The sequence below is a fragment of the Trachypithecus francoisi genome, unplaced genomic scaffold (assembly GCF_009764315.1).
Source record: "Trachypithecus francoisi isolate TF-2019V2 unplaced genomic scaffold, Tfra_2.0 Lachesis_group3, whole genome shotgun sequence".
Lineage (NCBI taxonomy): Eukaryota > Metazoa > Chordata > Mammalia > Primates > Cercopithecidae > Trachypithecus > Trachypithecus francoisi.
In genome coordinates this window covers 147684691-147706218 of record NW_022681468.1, presented here as the reverse complement: position 1 = coordinate 147706218, position 21528 = coordinate 147684691, and the positions used below count along the sequence as shown (strand labels likewise).

At 43.6% G+C, this 21528-nt stretch overlaps 2 protein-coding genes across 5 annotated transcripts in view; both read left to right on the top strand.

Moving 5' to 3' along the window:
- Positions 1–7845, top strand: part of GANC (glucosidase alpha, neutral C) — a 104778-nt gene extending 96933 nt beyond the window's left edge. Inside the window, exons 22-25 of the mRNA XM_033190421.1 lie at positions 1607–1720; positions 2910–3022; positions 5194–5297; positions 6213–7845. Coding sequence (XP_033046312.1) covers positions 1607–1720; positions 2910–3022; positions 5194–5297; positions 6213–6322 — 441 coding nt within the window. The 3' untranslated portion in view covers positions 6323–7845. The remainder of the gene's footprint in view (positions 1–1606; positions 1721–2909; positions 3023–5193; positions 5298–6212) is intronic.
- A 6990-nt stretch (positions 7846–14835) lies between these two features.
- The window catches only part of CAPN3 (calpain 3), a 43885-nt gene continuing 37192 nt past the window's right edge, over positions 14836–21528 (top strand). For all 4 annotated transcript variants that reach the window (XM_033190426.1, XM_033190425.1, XM_033190424.1 and 1 more), the window contains exon 1: positions 14836–15597. In XM_033190426.1, coding sequence (XP_033046317.1) covers positions 15289–15597 — 309 coding nt within the window. In that variant the 5' untranslated portion in view covers positions 14836–15288. The remainder of the gene's footprint in view (positions 15598–21528) is intronic.

The following is a 21528-nucleotide window of genomic DNA, read 5'->3' as shown; positions in this document are numbered from 1 at the left end:
TTGGTGAGTTGTATGGTATATGAATTCTATCAAAGCTGTAAAATGTGAGAAAAAAAGAGTTAAGAATCACATCTACTCAATTTCACAGATTGAGACATCAGAGACAAACATAACTCTTCCCCGTATGTTTACATTTGTGTGTCTAAGAAGAACAAAAACACTGAAAACAGAGAAAACACGGTAGTCACTCTCCGTGCCGTCTGGAATGTCATTCTGCAGGACTAAGGCAAAAAACAGGAGCTTTCAGTTGTAATCCTGGGCCCAGGGGAAGACATCAGTTATGATGTTATAATCAAAGTGGTCCATCCAGGCTATCTTGAGTTTCTAAAGGGAACTTTCTTTCTACACTTGAATAACAACCACTGCCCCACCACCACAGCCCTAAGTAGTGTAAAGATGGATAAGTAGATACTGATATTATTTTGTAAACCATCAGCAGCAATAGGAACCCCATTATTTTAAAAAAATAGTTTCAGATGTCAACTTTCAGATCTAGAAGAGAACTTAAACAATCATGTACTCTAATCCCTCACACAGGTAAAAAAACCCTGAGATTCAGAGAAGTTAAATTATTTGTCCAGGAACACAGCAGACTTGTGGCAGAACTGAAACAAGCCCCCAGGTGCCTTCCCTTGGGCTGGACTCCCATTCTAGAACCCATTTCACTCTAACTTATGGCCTTGTTCTTTGAAAAAAAAAGAAGAGAGAGATTGGCCAATAAGGGAGGGGACATGTGTGGGGAGATAGAAATGCTTTACTTCTTGCTGCCAAGGCAAGTTAAGTAGAGGTAGGACATCTGAACTACTGGGTCCTCAGTCTCAACTTCATGTATGTTCTTGTACTCTCCTGCATGCTCATTCTTGAATCAGAGCAAAGCAGAAGCCCTCCTGTGACACAGGCAGCTTCCTTACAGGAGGCAGGAAACCTACCCAGGCAGTGCTGCCTGGAGTGCCATTCCAGAAGACTCATAGTTATGGGCCTGTTGTTAGGGTCTCTTAAAGTACCCTTGGTGGTCTCTAATGTAACAGCAGCAGTTTCACAGATTTACCTTCAGAATTGAGTCAGTCATCCAGGTGATCCATAGAAACAGGAAGCAAGAGGGGACAGGCTGCAGTGAGTGAGGACAAAAGTCATCTGCCCAAACCAAGAAACCACCATCGGTTATACACACACATACACAGACTTCTGGGCCCACTCACACAGACAGAAAACTTCAGTCGTTAGTAGGGCTCTAGAAATAAGCATGTATATACTACACTGATAGGAAAATTTAAAATACAAAATAGGAAAGGCCACTTATAGGATGGGCAGAAAAGAATTCATCACTTAAGAGGAAAAAACAGCAAAGACAGACATAGATAACAAACCAATGAAGGGCGGGAAGTTTCCCTAATAATTAAAAAATGGACCATTCTTCAGCGTTAGAGCTCTTTTCCTTTTAATGGCAGGACCCCCATATTTGCCATCTCTGTGCCCCAAAATTTATTTTGCCTGTGAATCAGCACTTGAAAAGAGTGTGAATCTTATAAAATAAAATATTTTTAAATTCTACCCTGAAATTTTCTTATATGAATACTGCTTCTCTGAGCATGCTGCTCTGTTACAGATTCCAGTGTTTCAGCGAGGTGGAAGTGTGGTACCAATAAAGACAACTGTAGGAAAATCCACAGGCTGGATGACTGAATCCTCCTATGGACTCCGGGTTGCTCTAAGCACTAAGGTATTTGGTAAATTTGTTACCCATTTTGTTTCTACTCTCTCTTTACAGTGTTAGCCTTTTGAGTGTGTGACACTACTTAAAAGTGGTGAGCTCCATCTATGAGATAGGCGCTCCTGACATTTATCTAGAAATCAAGGTTTGAATCATTTCCGAATCATTGTTCGCTTGTCTGCCTTCCCTGGAATTGTTCTTAAGGGAACTCTTGAGATCTAGGAATAACAGAAATGTTCCTCTTGGGCACTGTGTCTGTTGGTGCTCCTCAACTTGACATTGATTACTACTGGAATGAATGCTTTTCGAGCCATAGACAGCCTTCCCACATGGATTAGCCCTGAAACCCAGTCTCCCATAAAATGGCACCCATGTCTATGCACCATTTCAGAGATCCCAGTCCCAACCAGTGATTTCTCATCAGGCAGCTCCAACAACTAAAACCCCCTTGGGCAAAGCCTGAGAGGACCCAGAAATGATGTGTCCTTTTGAGAAGATTTTTTGAGCCTACTGAGGCCTATAGCAGATTCCGCTCCTGTCCATTTGTTCAAACATAGTACAGGGCCAAACAAACACCAACTCTTACGCTTACTATATTAATACTTACTTGCATTGATATCAGTATTATAAAATGATTCAGTTATAGGGGATTTTTTTCCCATCTTTTTCACTTAGGCATGTCTTCTTGGGCCAAACTATGGGCCCCAGACCCATACGAGGCCCCAGAATAAATGCAAAAGACTAGCGATGCATAGCATATCAAGTATTGTCAATAATAGTAAACTGCCACGTACTCCACGTGAAAAAGGAACCAGATACCATTCTCTAAGTGGAGGGTCTTCTAAAGATAGTTGATCTCATCTATTATATATTAATTTTTTTTAACATCAGTATTATTCAGTGAACTTTCTTGGCCTTGTTGTCACATTCTGGTGGAGTATTTTCAGGGAATCTACTTATACCATTGAACATACTTCATAGTTTAAATTCTTTCAACAAAGCCTAACTCTTTGTGTTCTTCTTATGTGACTTTCCTATTGTTTTACTATCTACTCAGGAGTGATTGGTTATTGAATACATTAGGTATTTTATATAGTTTGAATTTTTCACAAACTTTTTATTCTATTGTTACCCTTTAGGAGCTTTTCCTGTAAACCTATCATATAAGTACATTCTGTCTCTGTGATTCATTCTCCAGGGTTCTTCAGTGGGTGAGTTATATCTTGATGATGGCCATTCATTCCAGTACCTCCACCAGAAGCAATTTTTGCACAGGAAGTTTTCATTCTGTTCCAGTGTTTTGATCAATAGGTAATGGCAGCTAAAGAAACTGTTTGTTTTCTTAAGTAAATCACACTGTCCGTTCGGCATCCTCAAGTGCACAGGTATGTTTTAAGGTACAGTTTTTTTTGTTTGTTTTTGTTTTTTTTTTTTTGAGATGGAGTCTCGCTCTGTCGCCTAGGCTGGAGTGCAATGGCACAATCTTGGCTCACTGCAAGCTCCGCCTCCTGGGTTTACGCCATTCTCCTGCCTCAGCCTCCTAAGTAGCTGGGACTACAGGTGCCCACCACCATGCCTGGCTAATTTTTTTGTATATTTTTAGTGGAGACAGGGTTTCACCGTGTTAGCCAGTATGAACTCGATCTCCTGACCTCGTGATCCACCCGCCCCAGCCTCCCAAAGTGCTGGGATTACAGGCATGAGCCACCGCGCCCAGCCATTTTAAGGTACTATTTAAGAAATGAATGGTGAAGGCCATTTCTGGAGTATTTTTCTTTTTCTTTTTTTTTTTTTTTTTTTTGAGACTGAGTCTCACTCACTCTGTTGCTCAGGCTAGAGTGCAGTGGTGTGATCTTGGCTCACTGCAACCTCCACCTCCCAGGTTCAAGCGATTCTCCTGCCTCAACCTCCCAAGTAGCTGGAACTATAGTCATACACCAGCACACCTGGCTAATTTTTGTATTTTTAGTAGAGACGGGGTTTCACCATGTTAGCTAGACTGGTCTCGAACTCCTAACATCAGGTGATCCACCCACCTCAGCCTCCCAAAGTGCTGGGATTACAGATGTGAGCCACCGTGCCCAGCCCATTTCTGGAGTATTTTTCAACCACTCTACCATGAATGATCCTCCCTTATTGTCTCTACCTTCCTTTCCCCGACTTTCTGGGTTTTTTTTTTTTGTTTTTTTTTTGTTTTTTTCCCAGACAGAGTTTCGCTCTTGTTGCCCAGGCTGGAGAGCAGTGGCACAACCTCGACTCACTGCAACCTCCGCCTCCCAGGTTCAAGCGATTCTCCTGCCTCAGCCTCCTGAGTAGCTGAGGTTACAGGCATGTGCCACCACGCCCGGCTAATTTTGTATTTTTAGTAGAGACAGGGTTTTTCCATTTGGTCAGGCTGGTCTCGAACTGCCAACCTCAGGTGATCTGCCTGCTTTGGCCTCCCAAAGTGCTGAGATTACAGGTGTGAGCCACTGCACCCAGACTCCTAACTTTCTAAAAAATAAAAAAGGACTTAATTTAAGCTCCCACTAATTCCATTCATTCATCTATTCACCAATTCACTAAATATCTGATTTATTACGATTTGATTATCCAAGTCACATGTGTAACTTTTGTGTTCTTCAGTGATTTTCCTTCAAATAACTTGTTAAAGAAAGCCTGATTTGGCCACCAGTTAACTCTTCCTTGATACACAGAGTTGTCTTTTTTTTTTTTTTTGAGACAGTTTCACTCTTGTTGCCCAGGCTAGAGTGCAGTGGCTTAATCTCAGCTCACTGCAACCTCTGCCTCCTGGGTTCAAGCAATTCTCCTGCCTCAGCCTCCCGAGTAACTGGGATTACAGATGCCCACCACCACGCCTGGCTAATTTTTTGTATTTTTTTAGTAGAGATGGGATTTTGTCATGTTGGGCAGGCTGGTCTCGATCTCCTGACCTCAGGTGATCCGCCCGCCTTGGCCTCCCAAAGTGCTGGGATTACAGGCGTGAGCCACCATGCCTGGCCGACTTGTCTTTTTTTTTTCTTTTTTTTTGTGAGACAGTCTTACTTTATCACCCAGGCTGGAGTGCAGTGGTGTGATCTCAGTTCACTGCAACCTCCACCTCCCGGGTTCAGGGGATTCTCATGACTCAGCCTCCCAAATAGCTGGAACTACAGGCACGTACCACCACTCCTGGCTAATTTTTGTATTTTTCGTGGAGACAGGATTTTGCCATGTTGCCCAGGCTGGTCTTGAACTCCTGGCCTCAAGTGATCTGCCCACCTCAGCCTCCCAATGTGCTGGGATTACAGGCATGAGCCACCGTGCCTGGCTCTTTGATTATCTTTTTTTATTATCTCTTCATCCTGATAAATATGACTCTTATATGGATTCTGCCTCCAAGGGACAGATGGGGGAGGAACTCACAAGGCTGGAGATGTTGAGCTGGTGGCCACTTCAAACCCCCATCACTCTCCTTTTAATACTGTTTGTATCTATTCCAGTTCTGCTGACCAGAGAGGTCATTATCCCAGCAAGTGTGTGGTGGAGCAGATCTTGGTCTTAGGCCTCAGGAAGGAGCCATCTTTTGTGACTACCCACTCATCTGGTGAGAAACCAGTCCATTCTTACCTCACCATTTCTTTTTATAAACAAGTATCTGCAGTAAGGAGATGATTAGTTCCCACACTGACATAATATGCTGAGCCTGAGTGGACTGTGTGCTTTCAGGTAGAGATGAAATCTACTAGTTTCTAGAATAAATGAGGCCATCTTGCTTCTCTTCATGAATTGATCTGCCTCCTCACTTTTAGTGTTTTTCTAAGGAAACTTATTTGGGCCTTGAGATAATATTATGGCTTTTCTGAATATTTGTTTAAACTGGCCGGGCGCGGTGGCTCAAGCCTGTAATCCCAGCACTTTGGGAGGCCGAGACGGGCGGATCACGAGGTCAGGAGATCGAGACCATCCTGGCGAACACTGTGAAACCCCGTCTCTACTAAAAAATACAAAAAACTAGCCGGGCGAGGTGGCGGGCGTCTGTAGTCCCAGCTACTCGGGAGGCTGAGGCAGGAGAATGGCGTAAACCCGGGAGGCGGAGCTTGCAGTGAGCTGAGATCCGGCCACTGCACTGCAGCCCCGGCGACAGAGCAAGACTCCGTCTCAAAAAAAAAAAAAAAAAAAAAAAAAAAACTGTAGCTGCCTGAAGACCTGGAGAATCCTACCCACGTGTTTGGAGTTTATGAAAGGGCAGGATGGGGCTTATATCCTTTCTTGCTTCCCAAAGTTCTTGGACAAATTTATTTGTTCCTTATGGTTTCTTTTCAACCAGTCTTGCGGTCAAAACAATGAAGTTTTCCATGTTTCTAAAACTTCATGGAAGCTCATGGGTAAAAGTGCTATTAATTTGGAGTGGAGTATAAGGTTTTATGATAGAGTGAGAAAACATTTCAGATTTGAAGAAAAGATTTTTCCCTTCTAGAGATTCATCAAAATTTCCCTCTTTTATTGTCTTGCTATTTAGGTGGTAAAGATCAGCCTGTGGCTTTTACGTATTGTGCCAAAACGTCTAGCCTGACCCTGGAGAAGCTCTCGCTCAACATTGCCACTGACTGGGAGGTCCACATCATATGACAAAGAACTGCCCCTGGTGATGTGAGCGGGGACCTGCCAGTCCCTTTCAACCTTCCCCTCGCCTTTTTTGAGATTTATGCAGCAATCTACTTGCCTTTCCTGAGTCAAAATAATCTTTCATTCGTCACCATTCTACTAATGAACAATAGATTTCATGTTTTAAATTTTCAGATTTTACATGTTAAGAGTACTAGCAATATTCCTTGTGTCAAACATCCCCTTTTCTCCCAGATACATAGCCCTGAGACATTTATAGCGTTCAAGAGTCTTCTGTTGCTTCCATTCCTTGAGCAAGGCTGCATGGTTCTGTTTTAATGTGGGCCAAGCCTACCTGGGCAGCCCCTTTGCCAGGGCTTGCCTCGGGCCATGCAGCATTGGCGTTGTGGCTGCAGCAACTGAGTTGCTTGAGGCCAGTCTCCAAGTGGACAGCAGCCTCTGATAGTCCCCGCAGTTATCTTCCACCCACATGGACTGGGCAAAGCAGCCCTCTTCTGTGTGTGCTGCATATGCTGCAGCAGTGGGAGTTATTCTCCCCTAGAGATCCACTTGGCAGCATGAAGGATTATTTTCTCTTTCGTGCTTCTCAGGCTCAGTAGTTTCTAATTAATCTCAAAATCCATGTCTTTTAAATTGTTTTTTAATTAAGTGCTGTCTACTAACCAAAGAATATTTGTAACATGAGTAAGCTATGATTAATAACAATGAAATGAATACCCATGTACCCACCACTGGATTTCCAAAGTAGAACTCATGACTGGGACTAGGATGAGGCAAGGGAGGCCCTGGCCTTGGGCACAAAATGTAAGGGATGCCAAAAAATACAGTAATCAAAATAAGTAATATTTCAATCCACTATTTTTAAAAATCAGAATTAATGCAAAAAAAAAAAACCATGATGAACAAAATATCAAAATTTAAAATAAAGACAGGATTAGTATTACTGAGTTTTCCTTTTGTCCCAGGCTCTAATATGGCTTGGCATGGAGCAGAACATTACAATATACCAGTCGCATCATAATGCCCAAGGCTCTGCAGACCCCAGTGGCTCCCTGCTGCCTGCCGCAGCATCTGTTTTGGCAGCCTCAACTCCCTAGCACTCCTCAGCACACACCTCTTCTTATCAGGCTTCCTCCACTTAGCAACTTGCTAGTGGCCACCTCTGTGCCTTCTCATCCCTGGGCACCAATATCCTCCTGCCCTTACCATCCTTCCAGGCCCAACTCAAATTCCACTTTCCCGTTAAGCCTAACTACGCGAACACCCCTACCCCCATACCCATTAGCAGTGATTTTGCCCTTCCCTGTAATGCTGTCCCACTTATAACTGTGCTCTACTTACCATTCTCAGGGATCATACCTTAATGTTTTCAGTATGTCTGTGTTCTCCTACTAGATTGTATGTTCCTCAAGAGCATGTTCTATTTCTCTTCTGACACAGCACTATTACACCTGACTTTCAGTAACTGTTAGCTGTGATTGGTTAGCTGGTGGATTTAATTGATTAAAAAATTACATTTGAATGTATTTCCATCTGATTTACTTTTCTGATGCAAGATTCTTCCCAAAGGCAGTCAGCATTGTGCATTTCCTCGTGGACACATTTCATTGTATGAGTTGAGATTTGAGCTCTGCACCATATGTAAGCTCACAGAGACCTGCACAGATTCTTTGCTCCTATTTCTATAAGTTTTGCAGTTGAGAAGAAAGGAGCAACCTTATATTAGCTGAAGCCATGGTTCCTATCTTCAAATTTCCCTTGCCAACCTAAAATAAAACTTAGCCAGAAGACTGGGTGCTCCTCCCTAATATAAATGATAGTTTTTTTTTTTTTTTTTTGAGACGGAGTCTCGCTCTGTCACCCAGGCTGGAGTGCAGTGGCTGGATCTCAGCTCACTGCAAGCTCCGCCTCCCGGGTTCACGCCATTCTCCTGCCTCAGCCTCCCGAGTAGCTGGGACGACAGGCGCCGCCACCTCGCCCGGCTAGTTTTTTGTATTTTTAGTGGAGACGGGGTTTCGCCATGTTCGCCAGGATGGTCTCGAACTCCTGACCTCGTGATCCGCCCGTCTCGGCCTCCCAAAGTGCTGGGATTACAGGCTTGAGCCACCGCGCCCGGCCTAAATGATAGTTTTTAATATCATTTAAAGTTGAATAAGAACTCTCTTTAGGTCAACATTTATTGCACGTCTGTTCTTCTATTTAAAATATTGTTGGAGGAATGGAACAGTAACTAGTAGAGTAAGTTAATGAGGAACTGCTCTGTTTTGACCCAAATCTATATTGAAACATTTGGCTAGAGACAAGTGGAGAGAAAGATAACCTGGGTGTTTTTAACGGTTTTCTGCTCTTATTGCTTCTCACACTTTACCTGCCTCCCATTTCTGAATTTGTGTACCAGAGAGCAATATGGGGCTGAGTTGGCCTACAGGTAATAAGTTACTTTTTTGTGGCTAATTCTTAATATGGTTTCATAGGAAACTGGATTTTATATAAGAAGTTTTATTCATTTCAACAGGGTTTCTAAAAAAGCTCTAAAATGAATTCATAGTGTGTCTTTCCTTCAAGATATAAATGTCAAGGAATGAGTTGACAAATCAGTTTAAAAACAGAAACTACCCAACAGAAAAATGTAAGTATAATCTTTCAGGATTATATAAAATCAATATTTAAAATATTTTGTAATATTTTTATATAAATATATAAATATTTTATAATATTTTTATATAAATATATATTTATATCTATAAAATATAAATATAGTCTAATCACATGATTAGACTAAGGTTATGGATTTGGGGGAAGACTGTCACAGATGTGACATGGCCACCTCCTCAAACCATATTTGGGGGTACACGATATTAATAGTTTTATTACAGGTGACGTCAACTTTGATCACTTGCCTAAAGTGTTGTTTACCGGGTTTCTCCCTGGTAATATTACTATTTTTCCCTTTCTGTACACATAAAATATTTCAAATTTGTAGAAACACTGCAAGTTTCACTAATTCCATTTTACAACTGAGGAAACTTGAGATATCTGCTGTATTTTGACAGTTAAGTATCAGAAAATACACAACATTTTAGAGATTATCTCTTTTTTTTTTAGATGGAGTCTCTCTCTGTCACCAGGCTGGAGTGCAGGGGTACAGTCTTAGCTCACTGCACTTCTGCCTCCCGGGTTAGAAATTATAGACATTATAGAAATTAGACTATAAAATATATAGTATAAATAATATATATTATATAAATAATATATATTTTATATAAATATATAACATATTATATAAATAATATATATTTATATAAATAATATATATTTTATATAAATAATATATATTATATATTTATATAAATAATATATATTTATATAAATATATATATATATTTATATAAATAATATATATTTTATATAAATATATAAATATTTTATAATATTTTTATATAATATATATTTATATAAATATATTAAAATTTTTAATTTTAATAAAAATACATGGGGTCTCACTGTGTTGCCCAGGCCAGTCTTGAACTCCTGGGCTCAAACGATCCTCCTGCCTTGACCTCCCAAAGTGCTGGGGCTATAGGCGTGAGCTACTGTGCCTGGCCTTACCTCCTGTCTTGGGACAGTTGGCAACATTGGAATGGGATCTTTTGATTACATGGTATTTTTTTTTTACTTTGGAACATTGTATTAGGATCATATAGAAGAATTTTCTTGGTTTTAAGAAAAATACAGTTCTGGAGTTTGGTCTGTGTGCAGAATTCCTTCACTTTATCACATCCTTTTCACTATCAAGGCATCCTGATGGTAAGCAGCAGAAACGCAGTCAAAGCACATAAACATTGGGAGTTGAATAGTTTTTAGCTAATTAACCCTCTGCCTAAGAGCCTTAGTTATAAGATTCCTAGGATTTCCACCTACCGAACCCTCGAAGGGCTACTCAAGACTAAAATAACTTCTCAGGCCAGGGGGTAGAAAGCCATCAGTAGCTCCACTGGAAACAGGCTATCATATTAGGCACTGACAATGGAGGCCATATAGCTAGCATTCTAGGAGAAATAACAGAGACATTGGCATCTGATGTCAGATCTGCTTGTCTCATGACAAGCCTTGCTGAAGGCTATCGTGCCACACCAAGACTTGTCAGAATTAGACGGCTGGTTTTTTTTTTTTTTTTTCTGAGACAGAATCTTGCTCTGTCACCCAGGATGGAGTGCAATGGCACGATCTCAGCTCACTGCAACCTCTGCCTTCTGGGTTCAAGCGATTGTCCTGCCTCAGTATCCTGAGTAGCTGGGATTATAGGCATGCGCCACCAGGCCCAGCTAATTTTTGTATTTTTAGTAGAGATAGGTTTTCACCATGTTGGCCAGGCTGATCTTGAACTCCTGACCTCATGTGATTTGCCCACCTCTGCCTCCCAAAGTGCAACAGCTGCTTCTTGACAGTTGTTTCCACCCAGGCCGATGGTATTAGATTGCTGTCCAATCAGAGCCAGGAGAAGGGGAGCCTGACTGTTTGCATGCAAGGATACAGAGATCTTATGCCTAATTCACATCAATTAAATCTTAGTCATGCATTTACTTCCATGGAAATCAAGAGCCCTGGAGTCTAGTTTGCTTCTACAGTGAACTGGCTGAGTGATCTTGGCCATGGCATTTAACCTCTCTGGGCTTTGTTTTTTTTTTTTTTTTTGAGACGGAGTCTCGCTCTGTCGCCCAGGCTGGAGTGCAGTGGCCGGATCTCAGCTCACTGCAAGCTCCGCCTCCCGGGTTTACGCCATTCTCCTGCCTCAGCCTCCCGAGTAGCTGGGACTACAGGCGCCCACCACCTCGCCCGGCTAGTTTTTTGTATTTTTTAGTAGAGACGGGGTTTCACCGTGTTAGTCAGGATGGTCTCGATCTCCTGACCTCGTGATCCGCCCACCTCGGCCTCCCAAAGTGCTGGGATTACAGGCTTGAGCCACCGCGCCCGGCCTGGGCTTTGTTAAAGAAAAGAGATAATCTCTAGTTTGGGTGTAGTGGCTCACGCCTGTAATCTCGGCACTTTGGGAGGCCAAGGCAGGGGGTTCACTTGAGGTCAGGAGTTCGAGACCAACCTGGCCAACATGGTGAAGCCCCATCTCTACTAAAAATACAAAAATTAGCAGGGCATGGTGGCACATGCCTGTAATCTCAGCTATTCAGGAGACTGAGGCAGGAGAATTGCTTGAACCCAGGAGGCGGACGTGCAGTGAGCTAAGATTGCACCCCTGCACTCCAGCCTGGTGACAGAGACTCCATCTAAAAAAAAAAAAAGGAGATAATCTCTAAAATGTTGTATGTTTTCTGATATTTAACTGTCAAAATACAGCAGATATCTCAAGTTTCCTCAGTTGTAAAATGGAATTAGTGAAACTTGCAGAGTGTTTTACAAATTTGAAATATTTTATGTGTACAGAAAGGGAAAAATAGTAGCATTACCAGGGAGAAACCCGGTAAACATCACTTTCGGCAAGTGATCAAAGTTGACATCACCTGTAATAAAACCTATCAATATCGTGTACCCCCAAATATGGTTTCAGGAGGTGGCCATGTCACATCTGTGACAGTCTTCCCCCAAATCCATAACCTTAGTCTAATCATATGAAAAATATCAGAGAAACCCAAATTTAGGGTCATTCTACAAAAACCTGATAAGTACTCTTCAAAAGTATCAAGGTTATGAGAGACAAAGACTGTGGAATGATCAGAGACTGGAGGACACTAAGGAGTTCTATCTTTGCAATTCTTTTGTAAGTCTAAAATTATCTTAAAATAAAAAGTTGTTTAAAGGTCTCTGTGAAGTGGCTAGCTCCCAGTAGGCTCTTAATGAATGAGAGGTATTATAATGATAAGCAAAAAGATTGCTTCCAACGGTGTTAGAAATCAAAGAAATGCTTCTTGGTGGAAAAGACAGAGCCATTAGTTGGCAATGCTGTGCAACAGAAACCATTCCAGCCACAGATATTACATAACCGTGGGTGAAATATGTTATAAAAACTGGTTCTTTATCCTTAAAGGGGCTTCTGGGAATTGAAATGTGCAGCTGTTTATATGTTCATTATCTGCCCTTTGTTCATGGACTCGAGTTAGATTTCTTCCTGATAGCATTGGTTTCCACAGCTGTGCCATATAACTCAATAAACCTTGAGTTTGGACCTATTCATCTGAGAGAATGTTTTATCCACAACAACTGACAGAGCAAAATGAATGGCACCTTGCCCTTTCTGTGTTTGATATGCCCACCCGGCTCTGACAAGAGGCTTGCTGCTGTCACATACTTCTGTTAGTTCCTCACAGATGGTGCTGGCTGAGACAGCTGAGGAAAGAAAGCCCAGTGGGTATTTGGCCCAGGATAGCTCCTTCGCCTGGAGCAGATCAGCAGAGAAACTTTGATTGCACTGGCAAAGCCAGAAGTGTAAGAAATTTCTCTTTGCATAGGAAAAGTTCATTCACCAGATACGTAACACGTATTTATTAAGGGCCTTCAATATATCTGAACCTGAGAGAGAAATGGGAACCCACTTCCCAGCTCCACGGTCTTACGGGCAAACAGGAAGTTAAATAAGCAAAAACAATAAAGTGTGGGTCAGTGCTGTGAATTTCAGGGTGGGATAGAATGCTAGGCTGGGACCCAAACTTACGACAGTGGGGGAAGGAAACCCGACCTTTGCTGTCTGTGCCATTGGTGACTTTGAGGGTGGAAGTCAGTCTTTTTAGTGCAGGCAGATAGGCCAGCCTCTGACTGGAGGTACTGCATACCACATGAGCCTGGCAGATTATACCTATTCCTGTGCTGTCCACATAGCAGATATTCAGTTAATGCCCATTGAGTGAATGCTGATTTGCATCGGTGAGTGAATGTTGTCATTCAACCTGATCTAACTCCAAAGTAATATTAAATTCAGGTCTTCTCTAACAACACCATTTATTGAGTGCTTAACAAAATCCTGGCACTATGTTAAATGTATTACATAAATTATTTGATTGTTATAAAAACCTGATAACAGAATGACTATAATTGTACCTATTTTGTAGGTGAGAAATCTGAGACAGAAAGGAAGAAATAACTCACCTAAAGTTACACAGGCACAGCCAGTAAAGGGCCAACCTAGACTTTGAACCGAGGTGGTCAGCCACCAGAGACCGCTGTCCTCTATTCTGCCTCTCCAAGACTAGTAAAGAGCCCTGGGCGTTTTCCTGGAGGAACAGATGGCTAGGCTGATGGTTCCTGCAAGCCCAGACAGAAGAGTTCTTCAATGCCGCAATCCCAGGGATCAGGAGGCTGATAGTACTCCCTATTTTACCTGTCACTTCCCACCTTCTTCCGTAGCCTCTAATCTTGGATTATTGAGACTGGTCGCATAGGAACAGGCACGACTACAGCCTAGGACGTGCCTCCACTGTGCCATACTTGAAATGTGGTCATCTCCTTACAGGCCAGGGAGCAGCTATTGTGGGTAGAAGACAAGGTGGAGGCCAGGCAGGCACTTTCCTTCCCCAGAGCCACTTATGCTGTCATCTAAGAGCCCTAAAACCAGGTGTGACATCCCAGGGCTTGACAGGCAGTCTGGTTAGGTATCCAATTCCAGCTTCTGTCTCAGATGCCTAATGTGGCATGGCTGAATGAGTCAACATGTAACCTGTACAGTAAGTCCTCACTTAACATCGTTGATAGGTTCTTATAAACTGTGACTTTAACCAAAACAAGCTTACTAGAACCTATTGATGACATTGGGGATTTACTGTGCTCAGATGCACTTTTTTTTTTTAAGATGGAGTCTCGTTCTGTCACCCAGGCTGGAGTGCAGTGGCGCAATCTGGGTTCACTCCAACCTCTGCCTCCTGGGTTCAAGCGATTCTTCTGTCTCAGCCTCCCAAGTAGCTGGGATTACAGGCACCCACCACCACGCCTGTCTTATTTTTGTGTTTTCACTGGTTTCACTGTTGTTGGCTAGGCTGATCTCGAACTCCTGACCTCATGTGATCCACCCGCCTCGGCCTCCCAAAGTGCTGAGATTACAGATATGAGCCCCCGCGCCCTGCAGGTGCATTTTTTTATAGCAGATTCAGTCCCAGTGTTTATTTTAGGGATGGGAAGAGACAAGAGGTGGCAAGGTCAAGTATGCAGGTACAGACAGGGATTTTCTCAACCAAGGACTCTGCTGAGTAGCATTTTCCATGCAGACATTTCCAATAAATGCTGACCCAAGAACATTCTAGAAAAGATGCCAAATCTAACATTGAATAATGTTCTGATATCCTAAAATTTTAGGACTAAAAATCATGTTCTCTAAAATTCACAGAATATTTTCCTAGAATTCAGTACCTCTCATTCACCCTAACTAGCTTTTTTGCAATATTGTTTTTCATTCATTTGGTGGCCAGTAGTTGGGTGGTCTGTATAACTGCCTACTCAATAACATGTCAGCAGTTCTCAGCTTCTTTCCAGTGTTCACCTTACTCAGATACTCCCTTTTCATTTTCTGACAACACCAGCACTTCATGGCAACAGAGATGTCCCTAGCCAGGTGCTCCTCTCTCTAGCATGCAGTCTCTCTAGCTCTCATACTCACAGTGTTTCTTCACATCTATTTTTAGTTTTCCTGGCTCAAGCATCTTCAGGCCACTGAAACACAACCCTCACTCTCTTTCTCTCTCCCTCTGGCATGCATGCTGCTGGTGGGAGAACCCAGGTCAACATTGCTTCAGAAATCCTTTAGCACTCATTATTCAGGAGAACTTATGGCTTCAGAATCACAGCTCGGTTTTTAAGATGGACATAACCTGTACGACCTTCTGATGGGCTTTCAACTTCGAACTGGATGTGGACACTTTTCTCTCAGATGACAGAATTACTCCAACTTCCCCTTTGCAGTTGCTTCCTTTCCTTGAAGGTAGCTGTATCTTGTTTTCTTTAAAAAGCTTTTTCTTCCAAAGCCACTTGCCATGCCGACCGTCATTAGTGCATCTGTGGCTCCAAGGACAGCGGCTGAGCCAAGGTCCCCAGGGCCAGTTCCTCACCCAGCCCAGAGCAAGACCACCGAGGCTGGGGGTGGAAACCCAAGTGGCATCTATTCAGCCATCATCAGCCGCAATTTTCCTATTATCGGAGTGAAAGAGAAGACATTCGACCAGCTTCACAAGAAATGTCTAGAAAAGAAAGTTCTTTATGTGGACCCTGAGTTCCCACCGGATGAGACCTCTCTCTTTTATAGCCAGAAGTTCCCCATCCAGTTCATCTGGAAGAGACCTCCGGTGAGTAACTTCCTGCTTACTGGCTGGGTTTTCCCCCCACGGGCGAGTCCTCCCACTCAGCACCTCCGGCAGCTCAGCTGTGCACATGGGCAATGGGGGAAGGATCCTGGCAGCAATTCTGCTGGGCTCTGTCCTTAAGTGTGAAGCAGGGAGGAGAGGAACAGGTCTCAGATATTTCACCAAATCTCAGCAAAATCCAGAGGGAGAGCGGGGGAGGTAGGGCTGATTCTCATGCTCTGACTCTTTCTCTCTGAAAAAAAAAATTCTTGCTTTTTATAAAAGTGGTTGGAACTCAGTTTAATTCATCCTGTAAAAATATTCCTTTCTCAGAACAAATTCCAGACAGCCCAGATCTACCCTTTCATTTTAAATACCTTTCATCTTTGTAAGATTACTTTGGTTTCTCTGGCTAAAATCATGATATTATTCTTCTTTAATTTACCAGTGGCCATATCTTTCCGAAACATAGCAACCCTAGAAAGAAGAGAGTCATAGGCAAGGAATATTTTTTCATGCATAAAATGTTGGGGTTAGAGAGAGAGACCTAGCAATCGCTTTTGTCCACCTACCTCACCTCATAAGCGAGGAGTCAAGGCACACCAGAGCGAAATATATCCAGTGGGCACATGACAGAGCCCGGATTAAAACTTTCTCTTTTAGGAAACTCTCCCAGCCTCTGGGTTTCATTTATAGTGATCACCAGGAGGGAAATCACATTCCCCTGGCTCACCTCTCTGATCATCCCTCCAGTGTGACTCTTGTTCTTAATTCAAGAAATAGTTATTGAGCATCTACTAGTGCCAACACTGGGCAAGCAACTGGGGGGACAGCAGTGAGTAAGAAAAACCAAAATCCAAGCTGTCTTGGAACCTAGGGTCCTGAAGGGAAGATGGGTGTTGAACAAGAGTGACGTTGTCAGGAGACAATGTTCTGGGTGCCACGGGATCATGTGGCAAGGAGAGCTAACCTGGTCCAGGGAGAGAAACCCTTCCTGAGGAAACGATGGCAAGCTGAGACCTGATACTATTCCTTAGTCATGTTTTTCTTTAACCTAAGATGGGCCAGGCGTGGTGGCTGATGCCTGTAATCCCAGCATTTTGGGAGGCCCAGGCTGGAGGATTGCTTGAGCCCAAGAGTTTGAGGCCAGCCTGGGCAACAGGGCAAAAATCTATCTCTTTTGTACTAAAAATTCAAAAAATTATCCAGGCATGGTGGCACAGGCCTGTGGTCCTGCCTGCTTGGAGGCTGAGGTGGGAAGATCACTTGAACTCGCGAAGTCGAGGCAGCAGTGAGCTGAGATCACACCACTGCACTCCGGGCTGGGTGACAGGACTGAGACCCAGTCTCAAACAACAACAACAACAACAACCCTGAGGTGGAATACTCCACAACCCGTGTATCCCATAGGGGCTTCTCGGTTCTATGGTAAGGCTCATAACTGTCCTGAAGGCCTTCAGTTTAGAAGATAACACTGTTCTGCTATCAGAGTAGTTGGACATGTCATAACCCCCTGCTGAAATATCTTCAGTGACATCCCTCTCTCAGCTGCCTTCAGGACAAATCCAAACTCCTTAGCCAAGCCATAGGCCCTTCTCAGCTGGTCCCTGCCTACCTATCCAGGCCCATCTCCATCCTCTTTTCCCAGATCCTGACACACCAGCAGTGCTTGGACATTTAGCTGTTCTGTGGTTCCAAGTCTTCTCGCACCGGAGGCCTTTGCTCATGCTGTCTGTCTGCCATGCCCTTTTTGTTCCTGTCTGAAACTCTGCTCAGGTGTCACTTCCTTCAATCTTTCTCATGACTGTTTTCCTCTCACTGAGAGCAGAGACCCTTCCTGTTCATCTTTGAGGCCCGCTCACCAAGTTCAGGCCAGTCCCATAGTGGGTACTCAGCTGATGCTGGTGAATGAAAACCCATGCCGGAAGGCCTTGACCGATGAGACAGGATAGTCCTGCGTTCCCAGGCAAGGATTTCTTAAAAACCCTTTCTTGGGCCAGACATGGTGGCTTATGCCTGTAATCCCAGCACTTTGGGAGGCAGAGGTGGGAGCATCACTTGAGCTCAGGAGTTAGAGACCAGCCTGGGCAACATAGTGAGACCCTATCTCTATAAAAAAGGTTTAAAAAAATAAAAGCCCTTTCTCAGAATGGGTAAAATTAAAACCTACAAATACTGTTTTCAGTGAAATCATTGGTGAACTTGAGTCACAAGCTAGACTTACAAATTAATAAAAATGCTTTAAGGGCCTTTTATGCTCTAGGTACTAGATTGGGCAGTGTCCATATTTGAAATGAGGGGTGCAGAAAACCTGTCTGTTCTAAATTGTGCCCCCACCACCACCATCACCAACAACAAGGATCCTGGATCTTCGACTGTTTGAGTCACTAAAGGACCAGATAGCAAAGGCCATTCTTTGATAAAATGCCCACATATTCCCCTGGGGTTGAGATCACAGGAACACTGCCCATTGGGTTCACTAGTATAAATAAGAAATATAAAATTAGAGATGGTCAGAGTTGGAATGATTCTTGGAGAGGTGGTCCAGTGTCCTTGCTTTATAGGTGAAGTGATTAAGGCCCAGAAAGGGCAAATGACTTATCTACAGCCACACAAGTTGACTTGAAACTGAAAAACTGAAATGACTCCAGAACTTTCTGACTGTAAAGCACTTCTTGGAGACATCAGTTCTCCATTAATTTCTTCAGATGTAGTGACCTTTGCCAGCCCTGAGCAGTCTGAAAAGACTGTGTCCTATCAGGAAAAGCACCACGCAGGTGAGTAAAGGCCTTCCTGCTTTTTCTATCTAAGGCACAGAACCTTTGGAAACCAATCTGAATTTTTTTTCAACCATCAAGTATTATTTATTATAATTACAGTGATAATTATGATGATAATGATAAAGGGAGAATTATTCCTGGCCAACTATAATTCTAGTTAAAATAGCATGCTACACTTTCAGCCTTTCCCTCTTAAAACAGGCTCTGGCCAACTGTTCCTAGCACAGCTGTAGTCTCTTCTCTCACTTACCAGTGCTACTGTCACACGCATCTGTGTGAAGAGACCACCAAACAGACTTTGTGTGAGCAACAAGGCTGTTTATTTCACCTGGGTGCAGGCAGGCTGAGTCCAAAAAAGGAGTCAGCAAAGGGTGGCGAGATTATCATTAGTTCTTATAGGTTTGGGATAGATGTACAAAGTACATTTTAAAGGGTGGGGAGAATATTACAAAGTACCTTCTTAAGGGTGGGGGAGAATATTACAAAGTACCTTCTTAAGCGTCGGGGGAGAATATATCCTATCAGTTAGGGTGGGGCAGGAACAAATCACAATGGTGTAGTTTCATCAGTTAAAGCTATTTTCACTTCTTTTGTGGATCTTCAGTTGCTTCAGGCCATCTGGATGTCTACGTGCAGGTCACAGGGGATATGATGGCTTAGCTTGGCTCAGAGGCCTGACAGCTACCTCACAGCCTTTCTTTCTCTACTCGGGAGCATCATGCCTTGAGTTTCCCGGCCAAACAATCTGATTCCTCTAGCCTATCCTTATATGATCTATTTCTAGGATCAGAAAGCAAACAAATTATTCAACACTTCCCAACTGTTAAGGCAAGTTTTCTTGATGACAGATCCCAGGGCAGAATAGCATGGCCTCTAGAACAGGGCTTCTGGGATGCTGGTGCCCAATACACTAGGGATAGGTTGGGGATGGGAGGGCAGGTCATATTTCATTCCGTGGGGTGGAAGGTTCAATTGCACCACACTCCTGGCCTCTCTTCTTTTCATGGTGGGTTTGTAAAGAGAATTTGACCTGTAAAGCCCACTTCTTGGCTTCCATCTTTCTCTGGGAAGCAAGCTGCCTGCAAGAAGCATGACTTCTGCTTTCTGCCCTCCTTGCAGCAAGTTTTCTGGAGGCAAGACCCCATGGGGAGTCATGCAGGAGTCCCTGGGCCACCTGGTAATATATAGTTAATAGTAAAGATAATCGCTAATTTTGAGTGAGAACTCACCACATGCCAGTGACTTAAGTGCTTTCCATGTGTTAATTCATTTAATCTTCACAACAATCCTGTAAGGAAGTACCATTATTGTCCCACTTTACAAAGGAGGGAACTGAGTCTCAGAGGGATTCTCCAGATCTCCCAGTTAGTGAAGGTTGGGGCTGGGATTTAAACCCACACAATCTGGCTCTAGAGCCCCCAGTCTATCTAATTCTGAGATTTAGCTGTCAATATCCGTTTTTATTAAACAATAAATGTAGGATTTTGGATTCCCACCTGCCCTGTACTTTTATAGCATTCCTTTATTGGCTCAAAACTCAGGCATGGAAATAAGGTGTCATTTATTGGGCCTCCTCAAGACACAACAGGTATTGAGTGACACCCCAGGGGTAGCCCCTGAAAGCAGCAGCCTATGTAAGTTGGAGATGGAATGGCACAGTGGCTAAGAGCCCAGGCTCTGAGGTCAGATAACCTATGTTCAAGTCTTGGCCTGCTACTTAACGCTTAGGTAATCTTGGTCACATGCCCTCATTTTGCCACAGGTTCTCCATGTGAAAAATGGAGAGCAACCATAATAGAAGAACCCATCTCGTAATTGAGGATTAAATGAGTTAATGCAGGCTAAAGGCTTACGACCAGCACATGGGCAAGTGCTCAGTAAACATAGACTACTCTTATTACTGCCTACAAGCAGCTGTGCAGTCTCTTAAAAGTGGCAACATCATAAACATTTTTCCAGCTTAATTTGTGCCTGTGACCAGTCAAGATATTAACCACAGCAATGTATTTGAGTACTTCATGCCTGGTCTAAATGCATCCGTCCATCTCAGCAGGAGAATGTGTGTGTGAATGCTCCCCTCATGGGCAGGGGACTGCTTGTCCTTTAGGGCAATTCCAGTTGTCTACATCAAATATCAAATGTACATTTGGTTGTGAAAATCTGAGTGTATCGTAGAGCCAGGAAGGCGACGACAAAAGAGGGCCACTCTTGGCTGGGAACTTGGCCACTTGCTCAGTGATTAGCTTTGAAGCCCCACCGAGACCAGCATGGTGAACAAGGGCTTCCTTTTTCCCATGCTTGCACCTCAGTCATGCCAGGTGGAGTTCTTAAGCTATTCTCTCTGATCTCCTGCAATCCCCAAATCAGGGGCAACCTAGATCCCTGCTTCTTTTGGAGGGATGAGAAGTGAAGGGCCAGTTGCAGTACCTTGTGATGCAGGATCTGGTCCCCTCCTCACCCTTGGTAACGTGGGATCGCAGAATTGCTCCACAGTGCCCTGCCTTGCACCATCAGCTCAGCTGGCCAGGGCCTCCAGCAGTGGACCCTGACAACAGTGAGGTTCCTGGGCTTCCCCCTGTCTCTGGTGCTAGGTGGAGTCACCTTTCTGTAAATTCTATGTTATTCCAGACCCACCCTAACCTGGAGCTTGGAGAAGGAAGGGCCCACCCTATTTAGGAGCTGGATTAACCCAGACTTCAGGTTAAACTTGAAACAACCCAGACTTCAGGTTAAACAGACCATCAGCATGGTCTCAGTGTTTCTTGGCTCTGCTAGGAGAGGTTATTTCTGGTTGGGTCTCCAGTTCATAGCCCTGAATTGGAGTCAAAACTGCATCATTGATATACAGCCACCTCCAGCTTAACCTCCAGCTCTTTCCCTAGGAAATTCTGTTCTCGCCTCTTCCACCATCCTCCAAGCTCCTGGGGCTGATAGCTGGGCCCTGCAGTTTCTCATCGCAGCCTTCTGCGTAACTTCTATTAGCTGTTGGGAGTTGGGGGAGCTTGTCACCTTCCCACTTAACTCAAGATCCAGTGCCTTCTCATTTGCTGGTGGTGGCTGGAGCTCCAGCTATGGGTTGCCTAACCCACCTCTTTCCCTCAACTCCTGTCCTCACCTTCTATCATTACAGGGCCCCACCCATTACCAGCTCAGA